Here is a 22,137-nt window from a genome sequence, read left to right on the forward strand (position 1 = left end):
TTAAAACAGTTGTTGCAAAGAAAATAAAACATTTTGGAATTAGTTATAAATGGAAGGATGTGTCAATCAAAATGTACCTCCCACATCAGTTAATGCCGGGGCGATGTGTCAATCAAAATGTACCTCCCACATCAGTTAATGCCGGGGCATACACAATATTTTCGGATTGGGTCTACACTTAAATATCAATATAAGTACTAGACAAAAGTTGCTGTTACCATTGAGATCAACGGAAATAAACACTGGTGAAGAGCGTCAAGCAGATCTGGTAAACGGAAGGGCATACTTACATGTTGACTGTGGAGGATAGATAGTGAAGTATTGCTATTAAGTACATCCTAGTTCATGCATACAACTACAACCAAATTAAACACGATAAAGACTTAACCACTTTACAGTCATATCAAATAGTCACTAACAAATTGTCCTATGTATATTTCGCTCCGGATTCATACAAACATTGCTAATTTTGACCGGAAAACACTAGTTGGACTGTCACGATCATGCTGACAAGCAAAACTTATAAAGGCAATATACATGTTATAATATTATTTGCAACATAGCACTTTTTTAAATCGCCATACCCTTAAGGATGTTTTCTATTGTTTGTTTATATTTGTATGCCACGGAATTTTGCCTTACTGCTCCAGATGTATTTCTTTTTGTTATTAAAAAACAATAAATCAAATAGAAATGTAATGAAATAGATTGTGGGTAAATGACATGTATTATTTTACAAAAATTAGGTCCATGCCCTGCAATGTTGTTACCTTTTAGCACTTAAACAATATATCAGAGGATGATAAAACGCTTCAATTTGATAAACTCTGATATCAAAAAGAAGAGCAAATGAACGAAAAAATCAAATGCATACATCGTTGTAAAAACTAATTTCTTTGTCAATGTATGAATGGCCATGATTTAGTTTAATTATGCAGAGAACACACTGACCTGATTGTTGTATAAAGCAGGGAGCACATTTACCACAGTGTTGCATTATACAGATAACACATTGACCTGATTTTTGTATTGTGCAGCCATCACATTAACCTAATTGAATTACAACTGTAGGCAGAAAGGGTCGTCACTTAGTAGCCTGCGGGGACCGCACAGGCTAAGCTGAGACGATACTTTAAGCACATGCAATAAGGTCCGCTTTCAAGATTTTTTCAACGAGGTTAATAATAAGACGTTTTACCATATCCGTGCTCGGAGTGCTGGACGAAGCTGTCGATTATTAACTGATGCAGGACACCGCCTTCCGAAGTCGCGTTCACGGACCGGATCCGGAACTGAAAGTAACGACGCGTTTGCATAGTATCTATCCAATAATGGAAGTATTTACACATGCTTTAATATATTTTATCGGCGTAGTAATACCTATGTTTGCATATATCTGAGCCTTGATCTGGGAAAAAGGGGCATACTGCATAAGCGTAAATTATCGTTAGAGATAAGCCAGTAACATGCTTATCAGGGACGACTCGTTTCGCCTAGATTGGATTTTTGTTGAGAAGAGACTTCCTTTGAATGAACAATATCATTAAAGCGGAAACTGTCGTCCCCTAACCTGGGACGATACTTGAAACTGTCGTCCCCTAACCTGGTACGATACTTGAAACTGTCGTCCCCTAACCTGGGACGAAACTTTAGCCCCATTTTCCAGAGCACGGTTCATTTTTTATGTGACAAAACATATGCAAGTAATGGATCTTGTACTGATAGTACTGTTATTGCTGCTGAAATGAACGCCGATGATGTTGACATTGCTGTTGATACTAATGTATAAGCTGTTGCTAGAAGTCAGGGTGATATGTCGATGGTTTTATCTGCTGTGGACATGATGTTGATAACGGAAGACTTCATGCGGTGGTAGTTGCACAAAACTCTTCTTAGCAAATACATACCAACGATTTCCCCGTACCATATCTACCAACCTGGGTATCTCCCGTACCACATCTGCCCCGACAAGGGGCATTACACATTCGTATGTACCAAATAATCTCAATTCAGTAACCAACAAGCTGTTTAATATACAAAGTTGACATTTGGCCTTTTATCGTGACGTTCACCTTTGGGGTAGGGGGGGGGGTGAAATACCTTATTGTGGTCAAGTGTGGTTTTTATTATTAAGTTACTAAGTATTTTAAAATTGCATGATAAATCACAAAGTTACATTCCGGACAAGCTGTTTCATGATCAAATTTGACCTTTTACCTCTACATGTGACCTTGACCTTTTAGGCAGAGAAAAAGTGCTATATGCGACACGTCGTCTTATGATTGGTAATGCTTGGATCGAGCTACTTTAAGTTATTTCAAAATCAATCAATAAATGGCAAAGTTGTGGCTGAGACAGAAATTTTCTGACGGACAAGCGAACGGACGGACGTACAGACGGACAGTGCGACTTCTATATGCCGTCATATAGAAATGCATTAACATATTAACACTTGGGCATGGACAGGTTTGACAAGGTTGTAAAACACTTCATTAAGGAGTACTATACCATATTAATGAACGAAGTATCACAATTCCTCTGTTAAGTTTAACACGGAAAACGAATAGCAAAATAATCATAAACATACATGAAGAAACATAATATAAGAAAACAGATTATAAAACCGAATAAACTATTCAACGAAGATGAAAGCATTACAACGGTGATGATAACGAAAACAAAAACGCGATCAACAACATAAATAAAAAATAACAATATATATGTAATATCGATCAATAATTGCACACTCAGCACTAATGATCGAAATGACATCACATGACGTTAGAATAAAAATGCGTTAACGTCATCGGGGACGTAAACGACGTCACCATAAACGATAGTTGTAGCAACCAATTTTGGTACTTACTTTGATCACTGTTGTGACGTTATGCATCCCCAGGACGTCAGACTCAGACGAATATGTATAGTGATGATCGTAACCGTCTTCGAAATATACCCCTGACGTCATCAGACACGTAAATGACGTCATACCGAACGTCAAAAATAGACATCTTGTTAATATTGTAAATCCCATCGTTTTTATATCAAGCTCTGCAATAGCATGTCGTAGTTTTATTCATAACATGTAATGAACGGTACCATTAGAATTATTGAAGCCAAAATCAAATTGTGTAACACACTGCGCTGCGATCAAAATGTTCTGTCAACTCAAACAGCGCAGTCTGAGCGATATTAAGTTTTCAATCTACCGATAAACTGTGGGTAGGTATTAATCCTTGACCCCGTCTGCAATCGTCCAATAACAGACGCTCGATTGCAAACTATCCTTGTTCCGTGTCGGTACAATGCAGTACTTAGTAGAATTTTAAACGCAGACATTGTTATAATCAGATAACGTTCGATAGCTTTAGGGGAAACATATGCTTTTTTTAATGTTTAGCTATATTCCATAACTCTTCGTTGAGGAAACTAGATGATTTAAATCTAACATCAACGTAATGAGATGTTCGGATATTAAATTATTAAGGGAAACGCGCTTCTACTTTTTCGAAGGTACTTAGTAACTATGAGGCATACGTTGTTTCTCGTCGCGGCGGTACTGGCTGCCATTTGTGCTGCTTACGAGGACGCGTCGTTAGTGAGGTCATCGGAAGCGTTAACGTTTGACGACGACATTCATCTCGAGGAGCGAGAGACCGGCGGGCGGCTGAGGTTGCAGAGTAGAGGGACGCTAGCAGATATCATTGACCTGGACAGAATTGCAAGCGTCAAGGTGAGCGCGATCTTTAGCAACTTTAATAACATATTAGAATCGCTCTGTAAAAACGAGGTTTAATGCATGTGCGCGAAGTGTCGTACTAGATTAGCCTGTGTAATCCGCACAGGCTAGTCAGGGACGATACTTTCCTCTTTCATTATATAGTTTTGTTTCAATAAGTCTCTTTTTTGCGAAAATCCAGTTCGGGCGGAAAGTGTCGTCTCTGATTAGCATGTACGGACCGCACAGGCTATTCTGTGACGACACTTTACAAACATGCATTAAGCCCCATTTTCCCAGAGCGAGGCTTAATTGTTACATACTATTATAATCCCAATCATAGTAAACCCGCGTATATAATGTAAAAATGTGATTTCGCTATAAAACTATGATATGGATTAGGAAGCAAAACGTTTTTGGACGAACGGAATTTTCGACGACAATTAATAATATACCGGTACGTAAATAATTATTAACATATTATGCATCGGGTCTGGGGCTGTTTAGTAACCTTTGGGTGTTTAATATATATCAATTTAAAAAAAAACGGTATATATTCCACTAACATTATATCGATAAAGATACAAACCCTTGGGGTGGGTTTACACAGGTTGGGTTTAGCAAAGGTGTTAGCAAAGACAGTCCCCTGTACTTCGTGGCGTGCGGGAAAGGGATGGGGATAGGTGGGGAGGGGCCATATAGTTATTTGTCAATTAATTATCCTTAAGTATTTTTTATATTTTCAAAACATTAACTTAAATCTATATACCCTTCGTCAAATGTGAAGAAGTAAAAAAATAATAAAAGGATGATTCGACGACTTTCATAAACAGGACAACATATTGCACTATTTTTGCACTATTTAAAAGCCTTCCGTGCAAACAATAAATGATCGGGTTTTCATGTTCGTACGTTAAATATCAAGATGGTCAAATATTTTGAAAACTGTAAACGTGCCTATAGTTTCGGACGGACTGACGGGCGGATAGACATCACTCAGATATACCATTACATATTTCTGAAACACTTATCCAACCGGTTCAAGCGATTAATAAGACAAACAAGTTGAGCCACACCCAGTAACACGTAAAGTATCGCCCATGATTAGCTTGTGCAGTTCACAAAGTTTAATCAGGCACGATGCTTTCCGCTTTTATGGAATTTCAAGTTTAAAACAGTCTCTTCTAAACGAATGCCCTATCCAGGCGGAAATATATGGCGCACCAAAGGGGTCGAAACTTTAACTTCTGCTCGAGCAGAAAAAAATGCTGCTCGAGCAGCATATTGCTGCTTGAGCAGCAATTTACTGGTCGAGCAGCAATATGCTGCTCGAGCAGCATTTATTTTTAGAATAAGCCATTGAACCCGTCAGCCAATCAAAATTGAGCTTACAAACGGACGACATAAGCTATCTCTACGGAAAGAAATAGACCGTGAATGAGCGTGAATATTGTCAGATCGTGAGATCTGTCAGATAAATCGGAAATCTGACGATTTTCACAGTACCCCCGTGAGATTGCTCCGATCAGTCGCCGTGAAAAATGTCAGATTGATGAAAAATAATATTTAACGCATTGTTGTTTCAATTCAACTTAATTTCGCGTTTTAACAGCTTGCTTATTTTGGGACATCTTTTTTTCGGACGTTCAACGTAAACACGTTGTCCACAACAAAGATATTAAAACAGTAGTTCTAACACCATGCAAACATTTGAATTTTAAAACAAATTTCGTTTTAAATGCTATATATGTTATATCGATGATGTACATGCATTACGTTGTAAAGAAATATGGTTATGCCTAATTTACAGTCATGAGTGTTGCAGTGTTTTAATACAAAGATATAACATTGATTTAAGACAATATTTTCAGATCATATAACATATATATATATATTATTTTAGCTTAAAAAATGTAAAAACTGATTATGAACCAAATTCAGTTCCAGAAATGTATAATCCCAATCGGTGTTTTTATCATTTTTTTAGCTAATTCACATGTACACTCAATTCAGGAAAACCATTGTATTATCTTTCACGCAATCATAGTTACCACTATCATCATTTATTTAATCTGTCAATAAGCTCGATTGGTAATTGTCGGTTCGGCTCGGGTACTGCTTTAAAGTACCCTGTGTACTCTTAAGTATACTTTCATGTACCCCGAGTACGCTAAATATACTTTAACATACCGTCGGTCTGTCTGTCAGTGCAGTCACTCACAAACTTTTCAGGACTTGATCTCAGAAACTCAATGTAAGTTTTCAACATTATGGGTGTATAAATATAGCTGAGGACAGGTGCCATGCACAATAACCATAACCCGTCGCTTTCTGAAATACCTCAGAGTTATTGCGTTTTGTTGTTTTTGAATGATGTAACTAGGGATATATCTCAGATACTATACAAGATTTTAACATAAAACTTCATGGTTGTATAATTATCAATGCACGAGAACCATAACCGTATACTTTCTTACATAACAGTTATTGCCCTTTCTTGTTATTGTTATTTTATGATGTAACTTTTCAGGGCTATATCTCATTTATAGAACCATGCATAAGAACCATAACCCTTCACTTTCTTAAATAAGAGTTATTGCCCTTTGTTTTTTTGTATGATGTAACTTTTCAGGGCTATATCAAACTATAAATACAAGATTTCAACATGAAATGTCATGGGTGTATAATTGTCAATGAGAAAAAGTACCATGCACAAGAAACATAACCCTAGAACATATGTACATGTCTGATTTTACTTTTCAGGACTATATCACAGAGACTATACACGATTTGAAGATGAAATTTAATGGATGTTAAGATATTAATGAGGAGAGATGTCATGCACAAAATCTAGAACCCTACACTTTCTTAAATAAGAGTTATTGCCAATTGTTTTTTTTTTTATGTTGTAACTTTTAAATAAGCGAGATAAGGGTACAACCCTCCAAATAAACTTTTCTGTTAGTTCTGCACCCATCAATAATCAAAATTTATTTGGCGGGGGATATCAATTTAACGAATTTGCTTATTATTAGTCTAAACGTTGAAATGTACTTAATATTTTAAGTAGCATTGAGAATATAAGACACAACAGACTCATCAGTCATCAGTATTATGTTAGCATATCTTTAGTCGGTTACTGAACAAGGGCAAATATAGTTGAAGTGTATCAGGTGGTCTAAAAGTCCTCACCGCCTAGCAGATAAGTCTACAGAGTATTTTAAAATCGGTTCATGAACATGAAATGATAAGTCATTTCCGCCATCGAGATTATTTATTTTAAGTTAATATGTTTATGGAATCTTAAGGCACTCATTGAAAAATACATCACTACATAAATAAATATCTAGGTCAATTGTGATTCTGTCAAGCAATGAATATCATATCAATTATTATCTCCAGAGTTATTCTTTTTTTCTTGCACTTATCATAATCTAACCATCTGCATTATTTTGCCAAACAGGTGGTTTTGGAATCTGAGCACCACAATCATCAATATTTTTGTGTGGATATAAAGATGTTATAAAAATTTAGGATTATAGAACCTTAAGTTTCATTGTGCTGTACTTGTTTAGGAGATGTGTAATACCAACTGGCTACTTCTGTCTTAAGAACTAAAAGGCACAGAAGGATTTTATTAATATTTTGTGGAGTTCTCAGATTAATCGAGCCCATAGCACTTCCTGCTACAAAAACATATTTTCGAGCAACAACACATATTGATAATATACATGTTGTACTCTTGGTTTATTAAGACATCAACAATAAGCAACATGTATGAACGAACACATATAGTAAATATGATTCATATATAAATTAAAAAATGATACAGTTGAGAAATGCATTTCTCATTGAATCACATGTTATTAAAACCATCATTTTGAATAGAAATTACACATGCAGTAACAACCAGCTGCAAACAAATTGTTTCTTACATGATTACTTATTCATGTCAAGGATAGAAAACTACACACATAAGGAATGAAATATTATCAAAGTGCAGGTATCAATAATTGTCTTTATATTTAATCTATCTTGAATAATGCATACTTTTTAACATGAAAATCTCATTTTCCAAAAAACACTAAATTAAAAGTAACAGGAAGGTTCAGGGTTCATTATTTCAGTTACAAAGCAATGAATTGAAAACTATCCGTACATTCAAGTTAACTGTATAAAACATGGCATAAACTTAAAATCAGTATCAATATCACCTAAAATCCGCAGATGTTGAGTTAGATTGCCTTTTTAAACAAAAAATTATAATTGCCCTAAAATGAGTGATTTAACAATATACATAGAACTATCATGAACCATTTTCAACATTAACTTTGTTGTTCTAAAATTTAAATAAATACGGTATGCACTTCCAAACTATTTATGCAGGTAAACCATGTACACACACAATTTTAGTGCTCATCTTTACCTTTTTTTTATCCCCACGCTTTTTTAAAAGCGTGGGGATATTGTGGTTATCTCAGCCGTCTGTCTATCTGTCCGTCTTGGACACTTTTATCTCCTACACTATTAGCACTAGAACCTTGAAACTTACACACATGGTAGCTATGAGCATATATGCGACAGTGACAGCGACGGGATTTTGATCTCACCCCTAGGCCAAAAGTTATGGGGGTCAGGGTGGGGCCAGGTCAGAGATTTGCCTGTGACCGCGATTCGAAAAAGGCTCATAACTACTGTGTCCCTTCAGATATTGCTTTCATATTTGCTATGCATGTGTATCTAGACAACACCTATCCATGCGCATACAATTTTTTACCCCTGTGACCTTGACTTTCAACTTTGGGTCAGTTTTAAGGTTTCGAAATCTGCAACCGCGATTCGAAAAAGGCTCATACCTACTGTGTCCCTTCTGATATTGCTTTCATATTTGGTATGCATGTGTATCTAGACAACACCTATCCATGCGCACACCATTTTTTACCCATATGACCTTCAATTTGTGGTCAGTTTTCAGGTTTCGAATCTGCGACCGCCATTCAAAAAAGGCTCATAACTACTGTGTCCCTTCAGATATTGCTTTCATGTTTGGTATGCATGTGTATCTGGACAACACCTTTCCATGCCCATAATTTTTTTTATCCCTGTGACCTTGACCTAGAACTTTGGGCCAGTTTTCAGGTTTTGAAATATGCAACTGCGATTCGAAAAAACTGGACAACACCATACCATGCGCATACAATTTTTGACCCTTGTGACCTTGACCTTGAACTTTAGGCCAGCGTTAAGGTTTCAAAATCTGCGTACGCGATTCGAAAAAGGCTCATACCTACTGTGTCCCTTCAGATATTGCTTTCATATTTGGTATGCATGTGTATCTGAACAAGACCTTTCCATGCGCATAAAAAAGTTTTGATCCCTGTGACCTTGAACTTAAGGTCCGCATATAGATTTAGAAATCTATTAAGTGGTTATCTAACCAATTAGAAGAAGTGCATGCATTTTCATCAGACAAAGGAGTTATTCAACAATGAAGCTTGTGTATTGAAATCATATATAGAGTTACACATTAGTGGCGCAGAGATGTATTTAGAACTCAACTATTTGTGTTTACTCATCTGTGAAATGGTTTAGCTCATCCATCTAATGTTTATACAAGGGATTATAAAATATTGGTGCAAAGGGACACCTGTATTTGAGAGAAGAGATAGAATGCAGTCAAGCATAAAAATAATGAGAAACTCATGGAATAGAGCCTCAAGAATCTATAAAAGGGCATAAACTCTCAATTTGTTCAATCACACTTTTAGACTCATTACTGAAAATCTTTCAAAATGTTCAAGTGTGAAAAATGTGACAAACAATTTAAAGTAAAAAGGACTCTTGAACAGGCACATCAAAGACAGACTTGAAATTTAACATTTTTATTGTTGTGTACAAGATTGCGATAGAAAATTTCAGAGACGCTACTATTTAGTCAACCATTTAACATCAAAACATAACTTTTCCAAAGCAGAAGCAAAAACATTGGCTATAACAGAGCATGTTCAGCCATCTCATTCCAATGAGGATGATATGTACATAATGGTCGTCAGTGAAGTTGATTCAGTATTAGATTTGTTAGGATGGCAGGATGAGGAGGAGAAATTAGGGCACCTTAATCCAAGTGAATTTTACTCTTGTATTAAGGACTTTGATTTTAACATTTTCACCGCCACCAGAATCAACAAAGTCTCGACTATGCATGGCCCCATTACCAACCCTAGGGCGCCCCTTGGTCAAACATGCCTCTGCGGCGCCATTTCTAGTTTTAATTTTTAATTGTAGTTGACCTTGTTTTATTTTTAAAGCCTGGTTTCAATACAGCGACTTTATTGTGCAATACAAGCATCACACACAAAGCTATCTTGGGATGCAGGTTGTGAGACGAAGACCTCATGCAGCCATCATTTGCAAACCTCGCATGATATCCATTTTAATGCCGTGCGGGTCTTTACAGTGATCGAGTCGCACAGATATGTTTGCCTCACCCCATGAATCAGAAGTCTGCGTCTCACGACTAGTCTTGATAAACTGTAACATGGGCCTGTCGCAACATTGTGGGATGCTTTTTCCTGACCAAACATTTGGCAGTCTGGAAATAAAGTAGAAGTCATTCATACTTAACTTAAAAAATAACAACATTTGTTTGCAATAAGAAAAGCATATGTTCACTAGATTAAGTGTTCACAAAAAATACTATTTCTGAAAATAAAATTGCAAGAACAATAGTTTGACAGTGAAAAGTATTCATGTTTTATGTATCATAATTATACAATCACATTAAGACACTGAAAAACAACTTTTCATACAAAATAATATAATGGAGCAAAGATAATGCTTTTTTTCATTATATGACACATTAATAAATTAAAATATGAGTAATCTTCTTGTTTAACGTAATTTTCAGGGTTATTTGACAAAAGTGTGACTCTATAACACAGTTTGATCCTCAGGTTATGATATTACATATGAAATATCACGTCCTTTATAAATTAAAAGAAAATGCAAGGCTCTAAAAACCAATGCACCAACAGAAAGGTTTGATGATTATATTCTACATTCTCCCATTATTTTGTTGAATAAAATTTAATACAGATCTTTACTAAGCAAAAAATATATTTACTTTTCATATAAAGCTAATTTATTACCATCAATGCAAACACTCCACAGCTGTTTCCATCGCGCTGTTTGTTGCAAGGTGGCGCTTTGAACTCCCATTTTTCCAAGCCATCTTTCACAATTTGCGCTCGTTGACACATGAACTGACTGCAACAAATATTTTGTTGGTAAAAATCAACGAAAATCATGTGCCTATATACTTAAGCGGTACTTTATCTATACCAAATTGTTTTGGTACTCAGTTTTCAAACATATAAATATGTGAATCTATTAACACATTATTTGACACACATAAGTGTGAGAGATAGGACACAATAATAAATAAGAATGAACTAAGAAAGCAAGCTTAAATTAATATATAGCCTATCATTTTTAAAGTGTTGGTGGTCATTCAGGGCTCACTCTGGGCTCAAATTTTAGGGAGAAGTGACCACTCTGGACACTGATTTAGGGAGAAGTGACCACTCTGGACACTGATTTAGGGAGAAGTGAGGAGACTCTAGGGAGTAGTGGAGAGACTCAGACACAAGGGTTTGCATGAAGGGCATTACAACACACATATATGCGTATCACATTATTGAAGTATACCACTTTAGTACACATAATTATATTTCTTTTGTGTATCTTATTTTTTCCTGCTGTTCTTATTAACCAAGTAATAATAGACACCACAGATAAATAACTAAAATTTTACTAGCTCTATATTCAATCCATTTTGATGTAAATATCATATTTTACAGACTAAAGTATTTCTAGATAATATGTTTATGAAGCAGTAGGTAACATAAGCTTAATAAAACTGTCAGACCAGATAAATATTTATGTTTGAAATATGACATTTAGCATATGCTTTCTTAATCATAATTTGTTATTTTTTATAGTCTTTCCAATTGCAATTTCATGTGAATACAATTCGAAATATGATAAACCACACCATTTTGACATCACCATGGGCGTAAAAAACAGCCAACTTGTGTTATACATTCCATTATTCATTACCGTTATTTGAGAAGAAAGCACGTAACTCAAAATGCCCTAGGGGTAATGAATTTCTCCTATTCAAATGATGGGAAATGTTTAATGGACCTAAGCGTATATTGTTACATCCGCCAGCGTAAGATTTCAGTATTGTTCATTAAATGTTGATCAAGATAAACTCTTTTCATTGTAAGAGTGAATATATTGTAGTCAAATACGTTACAGTAGCCAAATACTTTAGGCTTATTTTTAACATCAATCTTCCATATACAATGCCCTGAATTGTGGAATTAATGTATATTTGTGTAATACTTATATAAGTAAGACAGGGGAATATTAAAACCATCATACATTTTTTCAAGCAGTTTTTGCTGAGATCTATAGTATTGACATTTGAGTTTAATTAACTGGATCATCATACAAGTATATCCATTTTGTTACTTTCATCATTAATGACACATTGTTTACTGAGATTTATTACACTTAATTGTCCCAAATATCAACGCAATTTTTTTTTAGACTTCTCTAATTGATTAAGAAATCTTACACTTGAAAGTTATCATAACCAACTGTTTAGCAAGCAAGGTATGATACTTATTTCATGTAAAACCCTTTCCAATATCAAGTCCATTTGGTGTCAAAAGCATTAACAACAATAATTTGTCGCCAGATCAGGATTACATCATAACTATCATTTATTGTTCTATTAATCAATGACAAAAAAAAGTTGTCATCCTCCTTCAACCCCCCTCCCCCCTCACCGTTGTAATTATTTATTGAAAAACATAATTCTCAATTTTCATTATTGGTATATGCAATTTTATTATCCATGAATACATGTATATTCCGCACCTTCTACAGTTACCCTTATAAAATGAATTCCACTCAAATAAATTATAATTAATAGCTGAATGAAAATGATGCAAGAAAGTAGTATCTATATATGAATAAAATGTCCACATACATGTGTATAAATGTGAGTGATTAATAAATAATTTGTTCAATAGACAACACCAATCATGATGTTTTGGAGAAATGATCACTTATTGAGATTTATGATTAAAAGAAAGCTTTTATGGCCTAACTACTTACTACGCAATCATTAACAAAGCCAAGCTGTTAACATAATATGATTTATATTGATGAATCAAACAAGTAATGTATCATCAGAGACAATCTTAATTTTATACAACCAAAAACCATTTAACAAAATATTAAAACAACAAGAAATGTGTCCCCACGACATGGATGCTCCAACTGTAACTTTGTCACTACATAAAAGCATAACTGTGTATATGTTTTTGAGATATACATCGCCTTTATTTTATTAAACTATTAATTGCTGCATAACAGATGTTCAACAAGGGCTGTTTGTAAAACATGCATGCCCCCCCCCCCCCATATGGGCTCTCCGTTGTAGTGACAGCCATTGTGTGAATATGTTTTTGTCACTATATGACCTTGACCTTTGACCTAGTGACCTGAAAATCTATAAGGGTCATCTGCCAGTCATGATCAATGTACCTATGAAGTTTCATGATACTAGCCATAAGCGTTCTTGAGTTACCATCCAGAAACCATTTTACTATTTCGGGTCATTGTGACCTTGACCTTTGACCAAGTGACCTGAAAATAAATAGGGGTCATCTGCGAGTCATGATCAATGTACCTATGAAGTTTTATGATCGCAGCCATTAGCGTTCTTGAGTTATCATCCGGAAACCATTTTACTATTTCAGGTCACCGTGACCTTGACCTTTGATATAGTGACCTGAAAATCAATAGGGGTCAACTGCGAGTCATGATCAATCAACCTATCAAGTTTCATGATCCTAACCATAAGCGTTCTTAAGTTATCATTCGGAAACCATTTTCTTATTTTGAGTCACCATGACCTTTACCTTTGACCTTGTGACCTGAAAATCAATAGGGGTCATCTGCGAGTCATGATCAATGTACCTATGAAGTTTCATGATCCTAGGCATAAGCGTTCTTAAGTTATCATCCGGAAACAATTTTACTATTTCGGGTCACTGTGACTTTGACCTTTGACCTAGTGACCTGAAAATCAATAGGGATCATCTGCCAGCCATTATCAATCTACCAATGAAGTTTCATGATCCTAGGCCTAAGCGTTCTTGAGTTATCACCCGAAAACCATTTTACTATTTCGGGTCACTGTGACCTTTACCTTTGACCTAGTGACCTGAAAATCAATAGGGGTCATCTGCGAGTCATGATCAATCTACCTATCAAGTTTTATGATCCTAGGCCTAAGCGTTCTTGAGTTATCATCCGGAAATCATTTTACTATTTTGGGTCACTGTGACCTTGACCTTTGACCTAGTGACCTGGAAATCAATAGGGGCATCTGCGAGTCATGATCAATCTACCTATCAAGTTTCATGATCCTAGGCCTAAGCGTTCTTGAGTTATCATCCGGAAATCATTTTACTATTTTGGGTCACTGTGACTTTGATCTTTAACCTAGTGACCTGAAAATCAATAATGGTGATCTGCAAGTCATGATCAATCTACCTATCAAGTTTCATGATCCTAGGTCTAAGCGTTCTTGAGTTATCATCCGGAAATCATTTTACTATTTTGGGTCACTGTGACCTTGACCTTTGACCTAGTGACCTGAAAATCAATAATGGTGATCTGCAAGTCATGATCAATCTACATATTAAGTTTCATGATCCTAGGCCTAAGCGTTCTTGAGTTATCATCCGGAAACCATTTTTCTATTTCGGGTCACCGTGACCTTGACCTTTGACCTAGTGACCTCAAAATCAATAGGGGTCATCTGCGAGTCATGATCAATGTACCTATGAAGTTTCATGATCCTAGGCCCAAGCGTTCTTGAGTTATCATCCGGAAACCACCTGGTGGACGGACCGACATGAGCAAAGCAATATACCCCCTCTTCTTCGAACGGGGGCATAATTAAACAAGAGATGTGTTTGTCAGAAACATAATGCCCCCTACTGCGCCGCTTTGAAGTCATATATTTGACGTTTGACCTTGAAGGATGATCTTGACCTTTCACCACTCAAAATGTGCAGCTCCATGAGATACACATGCACGCCAAATATCAAGTTGCTATCTTCAATATTGCAAAAGTTATTGCAAAACTGTTCAGGCAGGCAGGCAGGCAGGCTGGCAGGCAGGCAGGCAGGAAGGCAGGAAGGAAGGCAGGCAGGCAGGCAGGCTGACAGACAGACAGACAGACAGACAGACAGACAGACAGACAGACAGACAGACAGACAGACAGACAGACAGACAGACAGACAGACAGACAGACAGACAGACAGACAGACAGACAGACAGACAGACAGATCAAAAACAGTATACCCTCCATCATTCGAACTGGGGGCATAAAAAAACACTTTCATGGCATTATAGGGTTTGATTATATCAGGAATTATGTCTACATTTTTGTAATTAATCCTTTTAAGTTGGGTGTCTAGTGTTTGTTATTAATGCCGTAAATCTACATACCAATCATAGCTGACCCGAGTCAAACCAGGGCTAAAACACACCATAATATATGTACAAATGGTACACAAACTAAAGGACTTAAAATATATATATCTTCATGTTACTTTGTTTGCCATTTATTTTCAATTTTGAGATAATTCAGTTTTAATATCCTCACTTACAATAAATAATCCCGCAATAACACATAATTAATGAAAAACTTCATATTAACATTTTTATTGTTGGGGGGGGGGGGAGTCGAGCACTGTGCATCTTACTTCCTACTACATGTACCATTATTGTCTACTTATTCTGCTGATAATGTGTTAAATGGCCTACTGTCAAAGCTAATGTAAGTAATTAAAATGTAGTACATGACATTAACTACTTTTCCATTGATATCTAGCTTTCTCCCCAAGGCTTTCCCTCAGTGGAGGGGAGGTATGCAAGGAATGTGTAGCAACTTGTGTCATACAAACATCCCCCACCCACAGATATAATTGTACTTGAATTACTCTCTAACAATCTTTCTGTGTTGTCTTATTGAATAATTTGGTAAGTCTTTTTCTTATAAAATCTTAAAATATATTAACAGTCACCAGAAGTGGTTAAGATCACATGCTTGCCTTCATAAGATTGACTGCAGCAATTAATCTTGTTGGTTTGTGAAAAGTTTGCAACAAATTGTTTAGGCCAAATAGAGGTATTAATTATTATGTTTTAGAATACTTTATTGCAAGAGTCCAAAAGACCAGTCAAAATAGATTATCTTGAATATTCATTTTACAAAAAGTATAGGCTAAACTGAACGAACAAAATAATAAAATGTTGAAATATAAGAAACGTGCTGGCCAAATGGTCAAAGAAAACACTCACATGGAAAATATAGCAAAATTAAAGGCCCTTAATTTATTCAAAGAGAAACAAACAAGGGGGGCATAAATATGTGTTTGTGTGTTTTGGTTGCGTATGTTGATAACAAATTTACAAGCCAAATTCTAGTCAATTTACAAAAGATTCTTAGAATATATTAATATAGCTCAAACATCAAACACCATATTCTGAAGTTGTTGTGTTTTCCATGTTCAAAAGCATTCAACAGTATTTCAATTTTCATTAACACTTTTTTATTGAAATATTGCATATATCAGCACTTTGAACTAGATATTGAAGGAAAGAACATACAGAAACAAGAGCACCGCCTTGCGGGTGCAGACCGCTCATCTATTTTCTTTTTAAAGGTGAAGGGACTCTCATTTTCAATCACAAAGGAGGGAGGAGTGGAGTAAAGAGGGGTGTATAGTGTGGGGTTGTGGACATTTATTACATTATCTTCCCAAAAAGCAGAAAAAAAAAAAAATCGGGGGGGGGGGGTTGTGGGGGCGATGGGGGGGGGGGTTTGGGTGCGATGGTTGGACCGTATTTCAAACATAACAGTTTAAAAAAAAATGGGAGGGGGGGGGTATAGTGTGAGGGTGTGGTGGTAATTTGTGAGATGATCTTAAAAAAAAAAAAAAAAAAAAAAATTGGGGGGGGGTGGGGTGGGGGGGGGGGGTGGGGGGGTATAGTGTGAGGGTGTTGTTGGTCATTTGTGAGATGATCTTAAAAAAAAAAAAAAAAAAAAAATTAGGGGGGGGGGGGGAGGGGGGAGGGGGGAGGGGGGGGAGGGGGGGGAGGGCACGGGGGATGGTTTGGGTGGAGTCTATTGTGGTATGTCAGGTAAGAGTAGTTTCATCAAAGTATCAATCAAATCTAATCATAAATAAAGAAGTTATGGCAATTTTAGCAAAATTTAATAATTTGACCTTGAGAGTCAAGATCATTCAAAGGTCAAAGTAAAATTCAAGTTGCCAGGTACAGTAACCTCATGATAGCATGTAAGTATTTGAAGTTTGAAAGCAATAGCCTTGATACTTAAGAAGTAAAGTGGATCGAAACACAAAATTTAACCATATATAAAAAGTTACTAAGTCAAAAAAGGGCCATAATTCTGTAACAATGACAACCAGAGTTATGCAACTTGTCCTTTTACTGTACCCTTATGATAGTTTGTGAGTGTTCCAAGTATGAAAGCAATATCTATGATACTTTAGGGGTAAAGTGGACCAAAACATAAATCTTATCCAAATTTTCAATTTTCTAAGTATAAAGGGCCCATAATTCCGTCCAAATGCCAGTCAGAGTTACATAACTTTGCCTGCACGGTCCCCTTATGATAGTTCATAAATCTTGCAAGCATGAAAGCAATAGCTTTGATACTGTAGGAATAAAGTGGACCTAAACACAAAACTTAATCAAATTTTCAATTTTCTAAGTATAAAAAGGGCACATAATTCTGTCAAAATGCCAGTCAGAGTTACATTACTTTGCCTGCACAGTCCCCTTATGATAGTTAGTAAGTGTTGCAAGTATGAAAGCAATAGCTTTGATGCTTAAGGAATAAAATGGACCTACGGGTAAACACAAAACTTAACCAAAATTGTCAATTTTCTAAGTATAAAAAGGGCACATAATTCTGTCAAAATGCATGCCAGAGTTATCTAACTTTGCCTGCCCAGTCCCCTCATGATAGTAAGTAAGTGTACCAAGTTTGAATGCAATAGCATTGATACTTACTGAGAAAAGTGGAACTAAACGCAAAACTTAACCAAAATTTTCAATTTTTTAAGTATAAAAAGGGCACATAATTCTGTCAAAATGCACGCCAGAGTTATCTAACTTTGCCTGCCCAGTCCCCTCATGATAGTAAGTAAGTGTACCAAGTTTGAATGCAATAGCATTGATACTTTCTGAGAAAAGTGGACCTAAACGCAAAACTTAACCGGACGCCGACGCCAACGCCGACGCCGACGCCAAGGTAATGACAATAGCTCATAAATTTTTTTCAAAAAATAGATGAGCTAAAAAATGTATTCCCACTCAGCAAATCTGTCAATGGCCTCAAACTTTTTTGACAAGGTAGATAAATACCATAATGGCAGGTAATTCCGCACATATCGCTCACATATTTGAAAGATAATAATAAGCCCAAGTCTCAATAGAAATGTATATCTCAACCTATGTGCTGCATGATGGCAAACAATGCAGAGGTATTTGCAAATTCAAAGAATGTTTAATGCCGGAGAGAAAAAGAGTATTTACTTACAAAGATAATTGAAGCGCTGAATGAAAATTAGTCCATAATTAACCCAATATTTTTAACTATATACTATGAAGATCCCATCCTTTTGACCGTTCTGATGTTAACTAAGGCAATTATCTTGTCAAGTGTCAAGGCCTACTGTATTTACTGCAAAATCCTTTTTATTGGTAAGACGTTAATTTTCCTTGATATCTCAATGGATTGACCGATACACAGATATAATACAAATACATTGAAAAATGACTGAGGCAAACTCCTCATTTTTTAAATTCTATAAATCATAAATCCACCAATTATCAAACATATGTCCACAAAAGGTCATTTAAAAAAAACAACACGAAATTTCATACCAACTAAAATAAATTATTTTATAGTATTTCCATTTTACTTTTTATATTCTTCAAAGCCATCACAGAGCCTGCAATATAAAGACTACAGTGTATCAGTACTGGAATTCAAAGCAGTTTTCATACATGTTCCTTCACGCATTTTTTGGTGAAAATGCTGTTTCTTACCATTAAAATCAAGTTTACATCTAAGTAAAATCTGAAGACACCAGTCCTGTTCACAGATTGACTTCACATTATTTAGCCTACTTTGAGAAAACTGGGCATAATGCATGTGCGTAAAAAGTCGTCCCAGATTAGCCTGAGCAGTCCACGCAGGCTAATCAGGGACAACAATTTCAGCCTGATCTTGTTTTTCTTTAAGAAGAGACTTCCTTTAAACGAAAATTAAAATTATATACAGCGAAAAGTGTTGTTTCTGACTATATAGCCTGTGCAAAGCTTGTGTTACATAACAGTGGACAGGGTATCTCCTCAGCAGACTGCGCAATAGCATTTCGCTTAAGACCCATTTTCACATGACCCGTGTCACATTAGTACTATGAAACTGATCTTAACCCTTTACATGCTGGAAAATTTGTCGTCTGCTAACATGTTGTCTGCTGAAATTCTAAAATTAGCATTTTCTTCGATTTTTTTCCAACGAAAACAGTTTGGATCCTGATTAGACGCCACATTCTGTGGCGTCTTATCTGGATCCAAACTGTTTAAAGGCCTTTAAAATTCGGTTCCAGCACTGAAAGAATTAAAGTAAACACCACTAGTAAACACCACTAACAGGCAAACTGTGGTATACACTTACCTCTTCAGTGCTTTAATGATTGATCAAACAGAAGAAATAAGTAGCTTAGCTGAATAAATTTGTTCAAATTTTAACTGATACCATTGTGAATGCACAAAACTTGGACACACATTATACTATGTAAAATATTCACACATATTTGCTGAAGACACACTTCAAATATTTACCTTTGGATAGATCTTGAACCAAATAGTTTTGCAAACACTTTTGTGTTCTGGTCTACTGGAATGTCAACAATTCCCAAGCCATCAAAGAAGTCAGGTATTAGACAGAATACCACAATGTACAAATTCTTGAATAAATAGACTAGTACATATAGAGCCATTGTCCCAAAAAAAACAGTATTGGTACAGACGGTGTGATGGTATAATCGCATTAAAACTATTTACTAAACACTAACGTTCCCTTAAAATGGATTGAATATTTTGTTTACAAAGTATCAATCTTTATTCAGACAGGTCACCTAAATATTGACACTTTTAAATATTCAATAGGAATATTTGTCTCGAAACTCTGGTAAAAACTAGATATAATTATCAATGTTCAGATTATAAATTGATTTTATTTTGTCAATGTATTTTAATACATTTCAATTTAGGGTGGCATTGAATGCGTTTTTAACAGCAAGCGTTTATATATACATCAATAAAGACCAATGAATGGAAATTGGATGTAATAGAATCTACGGTATTTGATAGTTGTACATTTTGTTCTATGTTCATCAATAACAGATTGTCACACAGTTTGAATGGCGTTTAATTGATTTATTCGTTGCTGTTCTATTCACTTAACTGTTGTTGCAAATTAAACAACCAGTGGGCTTTTATGTGGGAAATTGCAGCAAATGGGGTCCTGTTTTGCGGTAATATAAATTCAATCTTAAATTTACAGTCATTAAATATGCTGAATTTGAATAAAATAACAATTTTGAAATACACGCAAAATAGATAATAGAAACAGCTTCCAGCACATGAATTGATTTCATCATAAATTTCCAGAATATAATTTAATAAAAGAGACACGATTCATGTTGTAAGCAGCTTTTATAATACCATCACAAATCGTAAGAATCACTCAAGAATAGAAGTTAGGATGAAGCAAGAATGCTTCAAATTTTTTGTTTGTTTCATCTTCATAAATAATTCACAAGAACATGAAAAGCCAAATGTTCCTAAGGTTCTCACCTTAGTATTAAGAACACAGGAATCTTTAAGAAAAATACTCTATATACTATAACAGTATACATTAATAGTATGTAGAGTATTTTTCGGCGTTAGCTGTATACGCCAGCTTTTCACCTTTAAGCCTGACCTTTGTTAGCGTCCAATAGAATTCAAATAAAACTTCCCGCGGCAAAGTACAGATGAATACACTTCATTGACTGCATTGGCTGATTTGATAATACCACTAGAACATTGGAAACATATCCGCGTCTTTGTAACACTGTTTTACTGTGTGTTCAGCATAAAACAGTTTTATCTCTTATAAAAAGGCTTAATAGATAGATCAGTTTTACACTCAATCTCGACATCAATACAGTTTGTGCGTGCACCTTTTATTTTCAGAGGATTTTCAGCGCGAGAACGTTGTGTACTTAAAGGCCATGTTCTCATATTTAGTGACTTCCATATTCCTGTCAACATGTTATATGTAAAAGTATAAAGAGCAGTGGAAGCGAGGCCTCATTTTAATGCATTGCATTTCAACCAGCGAGGTTTCGGGTCAATTCGCGGCCAGTGTGTGAAAGTCAGAGTTTATATACAGTTCATCACCGGAGTTCGCAGCCAGTAAAATAATCATTATATAATAAAGACTCTATCCGTGAACTAGGTGACCTGGAATTTTCTTTAGACCAGAAATATGTAAAATGAAGATATTCAGCAAAATAATTATGATATGTCAATAATAGATTATTAATGTGTTTTCAACAATACAATGATAAATATTATTTTAGATTAATTTAACAATAATTATTCCACCATATTGACTATTGTATTAAGCATGAGCGTGCTGATTCTCGAAACTGTTAATAATCAAATCAAATCAAAAAGCAATGCCCGACAAACCATTTAAACAGGTTTGTTCCAAGAACGCGCCTATAAATACGGATACTTAGCGTGTGGCCGGTTGACTCGTATGTTTTAATTTAACTTTCATTCTTCTTTTTGTTTTCTGTTTTGTATCTAAAGGTTTATGACCAGCAATATGTAATAATGTAAAATAAGCCGCGGGGTCAGTTCGCGGTTAGTGTGTTTGAATGTCAGAGTTTATATACAGGTCAGACCTTATGTGCTGTTCGGAGTTCTCGGTCAGTAACATAATAGTTATATAATAAAGACGCTATAGCGTGAACTAGGTGAACTGGAATTTTCTTTACCACCAGAAAGATGTGAAATGAAGATATCCAGCGATATTATTTTATGGCATGTCAATAATAGATTTTTAATGTGTTTTCAACAATACCATGATAAATATTATTTTTAATTAATTAACAAGAATTATTCCATCATATTTACTAATGTATTATTGCAGCATATTGACTAATGTATTA

At 35.5% G+C, this 22,137-nt stretch overlaps 2 protein-coding genes across 2 annotated transcripts in view; one reads left to right on the plus strand and one right to left on the minus strand.

Annotated features, from left to right (window-relative positions):
• The window catches only part of LOC127857244 (uncharacterized), a 48,660-nt gene extending 45,489 nt beyond the window's left edge, over nt 1-3,171 (minus strand). Inside the window, exons 1-2 of the mRNA XM_052393660.1 lie at nt 2,867-3,171; nt 1,199-1,292 (exon numbers count right to left, since the gene is read on the minus strand). Coding sequence (XP_052249620.1) covers nt 1,199-1,292; nt 2,867-3,034 — 262 coding nt within the window. The 5' untranslated portion in view covers nt 3,035-3,171. The remainder of the gene's footprint in view (nt 1-1,198; nt 1,293-2,866) is intronic.
• Nucleotides 3,172-3,330: 159 nt separating this feature from the next.
• The window catches only part of LOC127858077 (uncharacterized), a 61,263-nt gene continuing 42,456 nt past the window's right edge, over nt 3,331-22,137 (plus strand). Inside the window, exon 1 of the mRNA XM_052394963.1 lies at nt 3,331-3,733. Within this exon, the coding sequence (XP_052250923.1) occupies nt 3,527-3,733 (207 nt within the window). The 5' untranslated portion in view covers nt 3,331-3,526. The remainder of the gene's footprint in view (nt 3,734-22,137) is intronic.

This window comes from Dreissena polymorpha, chromosome 14, assembly GCF_020536995.1.
Source record: "Dreissena polymorpha isolate Duluth1 chromosome 14, UMN_Dpol_1.0, whole genome shotgun sequence".
Lineage (NCBI taxonomy): Eukaryota > Metazoa > Mollusca > Bivalvia > Myida > Dreissenidae > Dreissena > Dreissena polymorpha.